The sequence below is a fragment of the Gallus gallus genome, chromosome 5 (genome assembly GCF_016699485.2).
Source record: "Gallus gallus isolate bGalGal1 chromosome 5, bGalGal1.mat.broiler.GRCg7b, whole genome shotgun sequence".
In the NCBI taxonomy this organism is placed as follows: domain Eukaryota; kingdom Metazoa; phylum Chordata; class Aves; order Galliformes; family Phasianidae; genus Gallus; species Gallus gallus.
Window position 1 is genome coordinate 18,968,085 of NC_052536.1, and position 14,557 is coordinate 18,982,641.

General features: G+C 44.0%; 1 protein-coding gene across 5 annotated transcripts in view; it reads left to right on the forward strand.

Moving 5' to 3' along the window:
* The first annotated feature begins 4,504 nt into the window (after positions 1-4,504).
* Positions 4,505-14,557, forward strand: part of PRR5L (proline rich 5 like) — a 39,454-nt gene continuing 29,401 nt past the window's right edge. For 2 of the 5 annotated variants that reach the window (XM_004941549.5, XM_040701394.2), the window contains exons 1-3: positions 4,505-4,597; positions 6,617-6,686; positions 14,091-14,364. In XM_004941549.5, the coding sequence (XP_004941606.2) occupies positions 14,195-14,364 (170 nt within the window). In that variant the 5' untranslated portion in view covers positions 4,505-4,597; positions 6,617-6,686; positions 14,091-14,194. Of the gene's footprint in view, positions 4,598-6,600; positions 6,687-10,627; positions 10,774-14,090; positions 14,365-14,557 lie in introns of those variants that run through there. The other 3 variants (XM_040701393.2, XM_003641383.6, XM_046942061.1) reach the window with 3 other exon arrangements.

Here is a 14,557-nt window from a genome sequence, read left to right on the forward strand (position 1 = left end):
TATACCTCATGCACAGCACAACCAGCTCTGTTCAGCTCTTTCAGTTCATATGACAATATCTCTAAATCAGTACTTACAACTTCTACTTTTTTAAAATGAATTCCTTTATATTTGCTAATGTCTTTCTGATGAGATTTTCAGGACAGAATGCAATATTCTGTTGGGGAACCGTTAGGTCATGACCTGAACCAGTGATTGAACACCTGTTGAAGGGGCGTAACCAGCCCTGAAAGCACAGGTGCAAACGATTCACCGGTATGACTGGAAGGGTCCACCTGTGCAACTCAGGGTCCACCCCTCCCTAACCTCATTTAAGGGCTGGCAGTTGTGGGGAAAGCATTCTAATTTGGAGACTGCATCCTTTAGGAGTTTCTAGAGAGTATTGATCCTTGTAAAGAGGTGAGCTATTCCTTCATTACCAAATTGTGACTGTTATGCTTTTTGGGTGATCCAAAACTGGCTAAAGGCAGCTATATCTTCTGCATCCTATCTTTATGCAAGGTTACAGTATGGTACCACTGACAGAGGTCTTTGTTATAATCCCAGCTTGTGAAGTATACTCTCTGGTTGTATTTGTTTGTTTCTCCTAATCTGCCCATCGTCTCATCTTATAGATGTGTCTAATTTAATGTCTGCTGTCCTGTTGTTTTAGGTGCCTTTTGTATTATAGCTTCTGAGAATCCTCCTTCTGAATGAATAGCTTTTGATTTGAATTATTTTTTTCAAAATGTAAAATATGTTTCTCCTTCTCCCACCCACTCCCCCAGAGAAATTGTAGTTTCCTGAACCTCATTTGTGCCAGAGCTTTGATTTGTAAAACTAATGAAGTTCTCTTAATGCCATAACTTGGAAACACTTCCCTCCCTTTCCCTTCCTGAGCTTGAAATCATAACTTGCATGTTCAACTAAGGGGGGAAAAAAAGGTCTTTGCAGGAGTTATTTAAGCTTTGTAGCATCTGAAATACAGTTTTTAGGCTGTAAAGAGAAGGGTGAGAGGAACTGCTGAACAACTTCTGCGATGTCTGAGCTAGGACAGGAGGTTACAGTTCACAGCTTATTCTCAGCCATCTGCCCCATGCTCTTTAAGTTAACCTCAAGTGTAGCTTTGTCCTAACCCTTTTCTATTAAAACCACCACTTAAACTGAAGTCTTTTTTTTCTCTTTTTTCTTTCTTTTTTTACTGCTTGCTTGTGTGTGCGTTCTCTTTCTTTTGCTCACTTGACAACTGGCAAATATGTGCTATCCCAGCAGATGGAAGAGGAAAGAGATCTTTGGACAGAATAAGAACAGATTGAAAGATGGTGACTACTTAACATGGTTTAGCTGCAGCTCTTAGCCCCTTGAAAATTAGCGCTAGAATTAGGAATGCTCTTCAGGCATTATGGTCTCTTCATTGCCCTGCTAGACCATGCTGTATGTTTGTAATTGGGTTTTTTTTTTCCCAGAACTCATTTCTGAGAAGCATATGATGTTGAAGACCTGTCAGATCACACAGACAAAGCAAAGGCTATATGCCATGGATTCTTCCCATCATCAAGTGCACTATAAAGCAAGCTAATTAAAGGTCACATTTGTTAGTCACAACTCTTGTGGTTTGGCTCTTAGTGAGCAGCAGGCTTTATGAAAGCAGGACGTGTGTGTGCTCAAGGCTGTCTTGCAGTCAAGTGCTGCAGAGAGGATGTGTGGTGTTAAAACAGAGTGTCAAAAACAAAATTAAAGCTGTAGCTATTTCTCACATATCCGTTCAATATAAGCATTTGTAGCAGCATCTTTGATGTTGTCAATTTGCTTGCTTTTGTGTTCTTTAAGACAATGCTGCAGAATTGAGCAAGGCCAAAGAGACAATTCCTTGCACACAAACCAAACAGCCATCTGTAGCACTTGTTGGCTCCAATGCTGAGAACAGACACTTGTGAATTATCACTTGTCTATGGTTTCTAAAGAAAGTTCTGTGCTTCCCACGTTATTTTCTTCTTGGTGATCTCACTGAAGCTAAAAGTAAAAATGGAGCTGTTGAAGGTCACTTTCCTCATCTATCAAGCTTAGAGATAACCCTTCTCATTAGATTTTTTTTTCTTAACTGCAACTCTGTCCCACTCAGGTAAGCTTCAGGGCAGAATTTACCAGACTGTGGAGGTTAGGTGTGTTGTTCAAGGCAGCACCTTTTGGAATCAGCTGAGGCATACAGACTTCTCCAGAGGGTGATTTCTCCTAACGTAACACAGCTGTCTGACCCAGGTGAGATGAATTAGCTCTGAACATGCCTCCCTCCCCACTAAAGAAGCCCAGACAAAGTATGTTGATTACAAGAGGTATTGTATGCTCTTATATAGCCAGAGTGTTAGGTAAGATGAAATTCCACTGGAAGACTTTCATCTTCCTCTTGTGGGCTAATGTTTCTACTTGTCTTTCTTGTCTGTCCTTGCTGTGTATTCAATCTTCCCAGTACCTACACTCCTGCATGAGTTAACCGGGGCCCTCACCCTCACTGACGAGGACTCTCCTTTACACAGAGCTCCCTCCAAAAGATGCAGTTACAGAGGGATCCACCTTCTTTCTGGCACAGTGGAAGCAAATCTCTTCATTTCCTTCTTCCATTTCCTTCCCGTAAGAAGTCCAGCCATAAAACAGGATGGTCATAGTAAGTTTGTGTTGTGGGAATGATGTCTTGAACTTGAGCTTCTCACCAGACCAGGGGGTCTCTCTTCTCCTAAATCTTAGGTTATGGATCTCAGCATGTTAAGGTGTTTGTCTCACACTTGACTCATTCTCAGGTTTTGATTCATAACCATGAGTTTAAATGTGGGGAAAAACACTGGCTCCTGTAGGTGTTTTTTTTTTCTTTTCTTTTTTAATGCTGAACACAGGACACAGTGTGGTTTATGTAATGCTACAAGCTGAGATCTGCTCTATGGTCTGTACTGGTATGACCTGAATGCCTACCCTTCCCCAAACTTCCCTATTTTTTCTTGCAGTGTTTCTCTCAGCACACAGCACTGCCCAGGTATATCAAGTCACCATTTACTTGATGTGTAACCTTTTGTGAATTTTTTTGCTGGCCCATGAGGAACATATCAAGCATGATAAACAACTTGAGCCTTGCTTCTCCAGTCGCATAGCATCTTGCATTTCCTGGCTAGATTGTGAACCACAGGTTAGAGACTACTGCTCAAACTCTGCTTCTGCAATGTTATCATTGAGTGATTAGCAAATGTTGGCTTGAAAAGCAGATGCAGAACTAGTGGCGGTGCGTACTTCCAATTGTTAGCAGATTACCAGGTGACTACTCCAGCACATAGAATTCTAGTTTTATCAACTGTCATAATATACTTCATCCTTCTGGATCAAGAAGCATGTTTTTCTGTGTGTTTGTAGTCTGCAAGTTCCAGGTACTGATTTTTGTGTTCTTGAGAGTAAATCCTACTTGCGTTCCCCTAGAAGAAAGAATAGGCAGTAGGTAAGGGTTACAGTGCCTCGGTGAGGCTTTGTTTTAAACATCTAGATTTGGAAAAGGAGAAACAGAACCACATACAGCAAGTGATGTCCTCTGAGCTCTCTGGGGCCACCTCCAGCGTAGCTCAGTGTCAGAGGATCTGTTCCAGTATGAGCTCATGTGCAAACACAGCATTTCCAGGGCAGCAGTAGCTTTTGTGATGCCAGGACCAGACTTGACTCAGTTGTAAAACTGTGATTTCTCTTGAAAACAGCGCTTTGGGTTACCGGGCACCAGCAGTCCTGTGTGCTAATGAATTCCTGGAGTTCTCTTAAGTACTCAGAAAATGGCTGTTTTACCAACGTAAACGTCGTCTTCCCTCACTTCAAAGTCTCGGCTCCTTCAGCGGAGCTTCAAGTAGCTCTCCCCACTTTGGCATGACTGCCTGATAGTACTCATACATGCGATGTGACTGCAACTCATTGTGGCTTTTTAATCTCGTGAAGGTTTCAGCAGCTTCCTGTCCGATACTTGCAGCAGAAAGTGACAGCTGAACGCCGCACGGGGCTGCGGCTGCCTGAGCGTCCTCCAACCGTAAGGTTAACGTAAAACCCGCGCTAGCTTTAAGCGGTACATCCAGCTCACCCGCGCCACGCGTTTATGGGCCGCGACGAGCAGTCCGTGTAACGCGGTGCTAAGGAGGGCTCCTCCGCACACCGGCTCGGGCTGGTGGCAGCCGGGTTGGGGCCGGTAGCAGCCTCAGCATCCCCGGCCCGTCGGGGTCAAGGGCCTCCGAGCCCTTCCAGCGCGTCCCGTCGTTTGCTTTCTCTAACGGCCGGAGGGATTTACTCTTCCTGACCCACCGAACCGAGGCGGGATCGGTGCCCGGGGGGAGCAGCGCCCGCAGCCCCAGGGCGGCTCGGCTCGGCCCGGCCGCCTTTGTCTGCGCTGGGAGGAGCCAGCGAAAGGCAGATTGTTAAAATAAGGGCTGGCCGAGAGCCGGGAAGTGTGGAATCCCGGCCGGGTGGTGGCAAATTTCGCCAGATCGCGGCCAGAGGCAGCGCGTCCTTCAGCCCACGGCGGGGCGACGGCGGGAGCGGAGCTGAGCGACGAGCGGAGCGGAGCGGCGGCGTTCGCTGCCGCCCTCCCCGCAGTGCGGCGGCGGTGAGTGCGAGGGGAGAGCCGGGCCGGGCTGCCGGGGAGGGGGTTCCGCCGCCGGGTAGTGGGGCTGCTGTGGGAGGTGCGGCTGCAGGGATGTGCCCGGGGCGGCCCGCGGAAGGGACGGGGCTGAACCTCCGAGGCAAAGCGCCGGCATAAATCTCGAGCAACTTTTCCATTTGAAAATATTAAAAATAGACCCTCCGGTTCCATGGTGCCGCCGAGTGAGTCATTTCCAAACCAAACGTGTCCGCCTAACCCTCCCCCTCAGGGACACAATAATTCTGAAACCGAGGGTGAAGGGAAGGAGGCTTTTCCCCTCCGCTAAACAGACCGAATTAACGCGTAGCCGCTGCGAGAGGAGACAAAAGCCGCAAGCGGCGGGCTGCCTGCTTAAAGCAGCGCGGTGCAGCCCCGTCCCTTCCTCTCCTCGCCCTGCGGTGATGCCACCCGCTTTTCCCTGCAAGGCGCCGAGAGCCTCCCTGCCCGCTCACAGCCGCGTGGACAAACCCCACTGTTTTGTTCCTTCAGCTGTCAGACCCGTCCTCTGTCACCTCTGTGGGACGTCAGCCACAGCCGTGGGTCATGCCAGCAGTGACCGGCGCTTCTCCTGCCTGCCTGTGCTGAGAAGCGCGGTCGAAAACACGGTTATTTTTCTCTGCCTTTCCCGGTCATATGATGATTTGTTCATGCAAGTGGGCTGTCTCGAGCGGAGGGACTTTTTGTTTGTCAGCAACAAGTGCTGGGCATATTTATAGGCAGTGCTGCAATTCTGTGTTGTGGAAGGTTTCATTTATGCAGAGCTACCTGGATCTGTATCCGAGAGCTATTTACATCTTTCATATGATGCTGTACGTACAAATATTCAAAGTATATGCCCATGGCTGTTATTTCACAGTGAGGCAGCATGCCTTAGGTACAGAGGCTGATGTGCAGGCTGTGTTTTTCTTCTAAAGCAGAAGCTACTGTCCAACTATGCACTCATCCCTAATGATGTAGATGGACTAGTGGAGACAAGACCTGATAAACTGCCCATCTTTACATTAGGAAGCACCTAGCTGGGGGCCAAGTCCTGCCCTTTGACCCCTAGGAAGAACTGAGTTAGCACTCTGGCAACAAAAATGACCTATGGCTGAAAATATGCGCAGTAAGTTATGCTAGCTATTTCACAGCCTTGTGAAGGATGTGAGGTTTGAGAGCAAAATCTGTGGTAGCAACCCAAATCTAATGCTGTTTCTTGGTAAGTAGAGAACTGTGATGTGAGAGCACTTGCATTTTCTTTTTGCTGTTTAGATTCAGTTTCTTCTATTAAGGCTATTTATATATTTTACAGCCAGGGAGGCTATTATGATTTACTGACTTGTCACACAGGGTGCAGGATACTCAGACATTCCTGCCGTCTGCAGTGGTTCTTTTAGCTGTAACATGTAGGAGATTCGTCCACTTAAAAGTGCCACTGAAGTACCAAACTGGGGGGGGAAAAAAGTAAATATCAGTCTTTTGTGTTTCAGAACACAAGAAAAAGCAGCCATAGCATCCCACGAAAATGAAAACTTGTCTGTAACCTAAGACATATTATGCACACTTCATAGTTAATGTATGGCATTGTTGCAAAGGTTTTAGTGCTGTGGACTTCTGTAACATCCTGGAGGGAGGAAAACACTTCAACTTGAGTCCAAAACCAGCTGCTTTTTGGTGAAACTTGGAAGAAACTTTTCCAGAGGTCTGTTATTCTGTAGTTGTCTCTGCTGTTGTCCTGAATCTCTGTCTGACATAGCTGTCAGGTTGCACTGAGACCTACACCAATGGCTTGCAGTGCTGGAGATGGGCAGGGATGTTCCAACAGACGGTTCCATGTGGGACTATTATTTTCTATGTCAATTTAGCAGCACTGTTTCCTCTTGGTAGTTTTACAGCAGACTTCAGGTGACAATTCAGATACATATCACAATTATCTTCAGTCTTTATCTATTTAGATTCTTAGATAAAGTTACCTGTAATTATTTTCTTGCGGTGTATTTACAGGTTGTCTGGTATCTGCTCAGAGTCTGATAAGGCTTCCAGGATTCACTTTCAAAGTTCATCTGGAACGCAGGTAATGTCTACTGACTCCTCAATTCCTTTTGGAAGAATGTAAATTCCTTGCATTTCTAGCAATGATAGACACAGAATAGGTCCGATAGTTCTCACTTAAAGTGAGAAGTTAATATAGGTGGCTTCCATTCTTATGGAAGTAATAGATGCCCAAGAGTTGAATAGATCATGGAAAGCTTGGAAGTAGCAAGAAAATATACACTAAAAGTGTATCTTTTATACTCAATGTGTTCAGTTTTCTTATGTGACTTTTCCAGGCCTCTGTAGGTTTTTTGTTGCACATAATGTATGGCCTTTTGTCCTCACTGTTTCTGCTGGTGTGATTTCAAGCATAAATATACATTGATTATGTGTTGGACTCCAGAGCTTATTCAGTAGGGCATAACAACCTGTTCTTCCATTAGATAGAGTTAAGTGTAACTCAGAGGGTGGCAGATTGTGCTGAAGACTTCAGCACACACCCTGTGATACCGGAGGTGGCTGAGGCTGGGTTATAGTGTAAATCAGGCTGCTCAACTGCCATGTTTTGTAGCCCTAGGGTTAAAAATGGGGAGTGTATTTCTGTTTTTAATAATAACAATAGGAAATGTGAAAACAAGGAGGGGGGGGAGCAATATGTATGAAGTGCAAGAAAACACAAAGGTGATAAATTGTCATTCTACTTGCAGTGTAGGTAGTTCCTAAAATCATTGCAGTTGCTGACATTGTGTTTGGTCTTGAAGGAGTGTATCTTGCCAGCTTTCTGATTAACGTTACTAGTAAAGTAAAAATGTCTTTATGGTCAGACTGATACAAATTTTTGCTTCTGAATTTGTGTTTTCCTTCCCTGTTGCATTTTTTTTAATGGATGACCTTCATCCTGGTGTCTTTAAGAAAGCATTACTGTGGTTCTCCTTTATCTATTCTCTTCTAGTAACTTTAAGAATGAGTGAATTTCACTGCACTTGACCAAGGAAGAAAGTCAGAAAGAATAAAGTTTCTCTGAGCTTTGTGAAATCATTTTTAGAGCTTGTGCTGGAAGAAGGGCTCTGGGGGGAGTTATCCCCTCCTGCACATGTGAAACCCAGAGGGAGCACTTTTAGTTCTGCTGCTCATGTAACTACTGAATATGAACAGTTCATTTGTTGAGCAGCTACACTTCTTTTTCCCCACACAGCTTCTTCTCATGCTAAGCAAAACTCCTATGATCCCCGCAGACTGGGAATGTACTTTGTAACGTGTTTTGAAAGAGTTAACACGACTATTTCCTGAACTTTGTAGCAGATGCTACTGGGGAGTTATTGGAAACAGGCTGAAGTTACTAAAAGTTTAGTTCATGTGTTTTCAAACACATTTGTCATTTCAATCTTAAAGCCTTTTGTACAGCAAGAAGTCCAATAGCTTACTCATACTGTTGTCATTCAAGTGATACATTCTTGGCTTGCTTTGCTCCAGGAGGGGTGCCCTAACTGGTGCATCTGCTAAATGCTATTCCAAACAGTGGAAGGAAATAATTATTTATGTGTGTCTTTTTTTCTGGTGTAAAATGTTCTTGTGCTGGGGCTTGTTCCAGCGTAGCTGTGCTCATTAAAAGACATTCTGTACCCTCAACGAAGTTTAAGGCTTGAAGACATCATAATGAAGTAGGCCTAAACTGATGGGCAGCTTTAGGTACTGAGCTCCTTGGAGTACTATTTTGCTATTAAATCAGTTGTGTTTTTTTAGATTGTAATAGCTTGAGGGTCTTTTGTATGTATATATGATCTTGATCTCTTTAGCTCTCGTTAGCTTGTTCTGTGCCAGTGCCATTTTCATACTTTGTTCTATAGGGAACTGTATTCACGTTTGTATAGATGTGAATTAGTCTTCCTTCTAACATGCCATGAACTCTGAAAGGGCTGTGGTGGCCTCTGAATTACAGAGAGGTATCTCATCCCAGGATGGGATATAAGCAAAGGTGTTTTTTCCCATCTCAATCAGACTACAGTTTCACTTTGAGTTTCAGATTTACTTTAACCTCAAGAACTCAAAGCACAACTAGGTAGAAACCACTGAATTTCTTTTCAATTGCTGTGTGGCTCTGCTACTAAAGCCAAGTTAGAGAGATCCTTCTGTTCATGAATTTGTTTGGGATATATAATGAATAAAGGCAAGATGTGGGTCCACTTGGGGGAAGAAAGTATGCCGAAGGAGTTCAGTGTGTAGATTTAATTTAGGGAAAGTGAGATCTTGTTTTGGGTGGCTAAAAATTAGCGGTAAAATAGTCAGACATATGGATACATACCAGAGGGTTGACTTGGTATTGGGGAGGGCTCTATTCCCATATTCTCTAAAAGGTTCTTTTTTTTTCTAATGTGCTTCATCTCCATAGTTAGCAAGTTTAATTAGGGATAGGTGGGGATTGAACGCTTTCAGATTACTTACAGGCCACAGAGTTTGTGCCTTCATAGTGGATGGCCCAGCAAAATAATTTAAAAAGTTGACACCTTTTGGTATTGAGCTGCCTTTGAAAAGAAGAGGTAGATCAGATGATTCCTCATTCTTCACAATGTGATGGAATTCTTTGAAAAGCTTCAGTAAAGGAGCTTAGATGTGTATTTTTATTTCATTTTTTTGTGGTGAGTAGGGTCCTGGCTTGGGAGGTGGAAGACCTGGGTGAGTCATTTTTTTGCTGGCTTTGCAGCTTCATTTCCTCAGCCAGAAAATGGAGATAATGATTTTCACTCTCCTTATTAATAATCCTCTTAGAGCTCTTGATGAAAAGAGCATTTTGCAGGGCTGAGGAGCTCATCTACCTGGGGCTGAACATGCGTGGTCTGCATCAGGGCTTTCCCATACTGTGGGATGGGTGGGCTGGAGGTGTGGGGCAGGCAGGTGTCCCTTCAACACTTGACACTGTGCACTGGGGCCAGCCAGGGGCTGGCAGGAGGTGTGTGGTGGGGCTTCAGGTAATGAGTTTTAGCTGACTGAAGTCCTGTGTTTGCCAGCTGGCATGGAGTGTGCGCTGGGAGCCTGAGAAATGAACTTGTTTTCCTCTGTGGGGCAGCCTGGTAAGGTGCTGGTGGAGCATGTTCCTTCCTCCTGCTTGGATCCTGTTCCTGAGCATGGGTATGGTCTGTAATCCTGGACTGTAGCTTAAATGGAGTTTCTGTGTGTTTTTTTCTTAATAACAATGTTCTGATCTGACTTTGTCACTGGGATTTCAGGAGCAAGTGGCATTAATAGACAAATGGGGGGGGGGGGGGGAAAGCTGTTTCCTGAAGTCTGTAACTTGAATCAATCCTAATGATGAGACTGCCAGACTGAAATACTGGTCTTGCACCATTCCATTTATCTTTCTGACCTGGGATGGTCTCTTAGAAAGGACTGTGCCCCTGCTAGTAGCATAAGCACATCTGAAGGTATTTTGCTCCTTGTGCGGAGCTTGTTCCTGTGACAAAGTATCTGTACTTTGCCTTGCTGTTTTGTGGATAGATTAAGAATGTGAAGGCTCTTGTTGCTCTTGATGGACTGTGTGTTAGAAACTGAAATTATCGTGAGTCAGATTTCTAAAGTTGTGAAGGAGTAGAAAGATGGGGAATATAGGCAGGACTATGCTTTGAGATTGGGCCCCAGCGTGCCCTCAAACTATTGCTGAGACTCTTGATTTCAGTAACTCCAGTGTATGTAAGATGTGGCTTCTGATCATCCTATCCAGAAAGGAAATTTTTTAGTTATGGAATAACTATACATTTTTCTTAAGCTTATGCTTGTTTCACACCCAAAATCATTACAAAAAATTCTGTGACATGATGCAGTGTCCAGACTCATAGGTCATCAATGTCACAGTTGCACAGAGCATACAAAGGAGTAGGAAATGGGCAAACATATCTATCTTCATGAAGACGCTAGTTATCTACCACTAAAAGTGTTCTGATGGCAAGACATCTTATACCTGGGTAATCCCTCATTCTTTGTTCACAGGTCAACACTGCAGAGACAAAGCAGTGTTTACAAGGATGTCTTGTTCTTGGTAAAACTTTCAGTGGAAACTGCTTGCTGGGAAAGGAAAATCTGATCTGTAGAAACTGTGGAGATGGAGACTTATGCAGCTATTGCAGAACAACTATGTAAGGTTGGGGTCTGGTTTGGGGGCTTTGTTCTATGTTCCAATGCATAGGATCTGCAAAATGCAAATGCATGTTGACAGAAGTCTATTCCAGCACATGCTCTCTTACCTCTGGCTTTATGAATCTCTGAAAATAGTTTAAGTAGGCTGTGGGTGTGGGGATGGTTATTCTCACAGACCTTGGCATTTTAGTTCTGATAACGTGATGATCAGTTATACTTGATACTCCTTTGGTGGCTAGCTTGTACTGAAAGGAAGCTTACTATGTCTGCTATCTAACAGCTACCATTTTAGGTAAAGTAGGAGAGATTGCTTTCTTTGAATCCTGAAGAAGTGAAACTCAAGCTCTGAATTTGGCCTGAAGCTGAAGATGTTTTCTTAAATCCCTGATGAAAATCTGAAATAAAGTTGTCTTAGTCTGCAGTCCCATTTTAGTACTATGGGACTGGGGGGAAAAATGGGGAAGAGGGTCATCTTACATGCTCATCACAGAAGAGATTGTTATTATCTGTCTGGGTAACTTTAGCAAGGGTTAAGGAAAGCAATGTATATGTTTCCATGAGCAGAAGCAAGCATATTCCCTTGGTAAGAAGGAAGTGTTCAGGAAACTTGTCATGGGGCCCTGCGTTCTGCTGCTGTGGAATCAGGCTCGTAAATCCAAAGACCAAGTCTGGGTGAGACCTTTGTGATGGTATTGTTTTACCTTTGTGCAGAATGTGTAAAAGGATTTCTTACACAAAGTTTAAATATCTGTATATTAAGTTATGAAACTTGTTCTCCTTACTTGCTCTTCTGAATTTAAACTTTCCCCTTGCAACTTAAGACAAGTTAATAAAAATACAGCTTTATAGAAGGCTTTTATTGCTGGGGTAAGGTACTGTATGCAGTTACAGTGTTTGGAGTACTGATAGGAGGATTGAAGGTTAGCACAGACATCTTAACAGGGCTAGAAAGTGGTGGTTCAATGTCTATGCCTGATCTAAAGTATCACTTCTCATTATATAGCTCAGAAGAATGTCTGTTCTCTTCTCTGTACAAAAACTGTTGAAATAGTAGTTTACTGCTGGGTGAAGTCAGCTGCCACTCATTCAGCTCTTCTCACTGTCATCTTTGGGACTTAATGGTGGCAAATATTGGCACAATTACTTGTTTTGCAACAGAAATATCCGTTGCACTGACTCTGCCTTCCAGACACCTTTCAGTGTGTCACGAGTGAAGTCTGCACTCGCCTCTCCAAGGTGCTTTCTCCTCTGACAGGTTTCTGATGTGGTTAGAACTGCTAATAAAGAAATTGCTAGTAGATTGAAAGCACTGGGCAGTGAAGCTGCTGAGGGACCTGGAGCACAGACCTTATGAGGAGTGGCTTTCCTCTGGACAAGAAGAGGCTGAAGGGTGACCTTATTTCTCTCTACGGTTACCTGAAAGGAGGTTGTGGTGAGGTGGGAGTCAGCTTCTTCTCCCATGTAGCCAGGGATAGGACTAGAGGGAATGGTCTCAGGTTGTGCTGGGGGAGATTCAGATCGGATATTAGGAACTACTACTTCTCCAAGAGAGTGGTCTGGCACTGGGATGGGCTGCCCAGGGAGGTGGTGGAGTCACTGTCCCTGAAGGTCTTCAAGAAACATTTAGATGTTGTACTGAGGGACATGATTTAGTGGGACATAGTGGTGATAGGTAGGTGGTTGGTCTAGATTAACTTGGAGATCGTTTCCAACCTTGGTGATTCTATGATTGTATGTGGGCAATGTAAAATGAACAGAATACTGTTTTAAAAGGCAAACAGAAGACAGTGGTTTTTGTTCTATTATTTTTTTTTATTTACTCTTTACTTGTAAATGTTATAGTGGTGTGTGGTTTTTCCTAATGGGAGCAGAACAGCCACCCAACCTGAAGCTTGCTGTCCTTTCTAGTAATGCCTGTTAGGGCTCAGCTTTCTTCATGGAAGTCTGTCTGGCCTTTGTCATCTCTAGAGACAGCAAAGAGTCGTCTAAAGATCTATCCAAGCTGCATTCAGCTTGTGGGGGGATAATAGCTGTATTTATTTCTTGAATGGTAATGGTAGTTCCACGTGTTTTTTGTCCTGCAAGCAAGGTGTTTGCTCTGTATTTTTCCTATAACGCCATTGGTGGCAGGGCCTTGGTGTTTGTGCTTGCTTAGGCCTCCTTGGCTGACCAGAACAAGGCAAGGAGGCGGCAGGTGATGAGCTCAGTGTGAAGCAGGGCTGGCCAGGTGGCAAGAGTTGCTCTTTTCCATGTAAAATGGTTAGTTAAGGTTTGCCGAGTGTATAGAATTTCCTGGAGCTGAGCACTAGCTAAATTAGAAGCACCATGCAAATACACAGTATACCTCTAGCTGATCATATCTTTTTTCACCTCATGCTGCAGATGTCGTGGAAAAGAGAAGGCTTTGCTTTACATCTTCTGTGTGCGGTTTGGTTATACAACTATTTTTTTTTTCCTCATCTCTTTTCTCTGCCATCTCTGTTCTTCAAACTGTCAACTGAATCTGCTGCTTGTACCTGTCTGAAGTGGGAAGATTTTGAAGTGCAGCAGCTTTGCCAGAGCTTTTTTTTGTGGTTTTTATCCAAGTTGATTCTAACTTACTCTGTTTCTGCGGTTCACTTGGGGCTACGTATTCATCTATACGGAGATGATGATCAGAAGGGAAAGTACAAGAATTTTGTATTTGGACAGCAATTGGTTCTCTATAAAATGAAAAGTAACCAACCTAAACAGTCCTGCTTGCTCTCAAACTATGTGGCTGTCAGAGCTCTTTTGCAGAAGCTCCTTATAGTATCCATTTGTAAGGAGCTGATAATAGTTTTATTCTCTTGCATAATGCTTCTGGGGAAAAAAAAAACATAGGGTTTGTCTCTTCATCTTTTGTTTTGTTGATCATATTTTGCCCCTTTTTCTGGTGAAATATTTCTCTCCAGTTTCTTGTATTTTGTATTAGCTGAATGGCTAACTCTATTTAAAGGTATTTGTTAAGTGCCTCTGGGAATGGTTTAGGCATCTCTGTTCTTGCATCTCTACTAACTGAAATGGGAAGAGAAACCACACTTGTTTTTCTGGCTGGCTGTGTTGAGTCATTCTGTAAGGGGGAAAGACTGCTGCTGTTGAAGATCTCCTGAAAATTTGCCCAAGTTTGCTCTTAGTGTGATAAGCTTTTTTCACTCCTCCCCTTTCTGTCTTGCTGTTCTTCTTTCTCTTCACTTTCCAGGACTGCTTCAATTTCTTTATCTTACTGTGAGTCCGTATCACCACCTGATGTGGTGGGGAACTGCTAGTCTGAGGCAATTGTTCACTTTCATTGCAGGCTGAGTCCTTGGATTCCAAGTCTTGTTGATGCCAGTGAGATTGATACCTGGGCCTTCAAGAGAAGAGACTTTCTGATAGACCCACTCCACTCCATTCAAGCCTATGACTGGGGGTTTCACGGTAGCACCATCCTTTGCTCTCCAGTTGCACAAGATGGGTTCATTCAGAAGACCCCGGCCTCGCTTTATGAGCTCTCCAGTGCTCAGTGACCTGCCGCGTTTCCAGGCGGCTCGGCAGGCCCTGCAGCTCAGCTCCAACTCGGCATGGAACAGGTGAGCAGCACCTACGGTGTGGGGCTGATCTTTGTACTTCAGGCTATTTACGGCTAAGCTTGATTATTTGTAAGCCTGAATGAGTTTTTGGCATGCCTGAGGTTTGCAGGCGTTCAAAGCCTCTGTGGAGGTGACGATCAGACTTAACAGTTCTGGGCCAGCCTCTTTTTTAGCCGATGTTATTTTTTTAGAG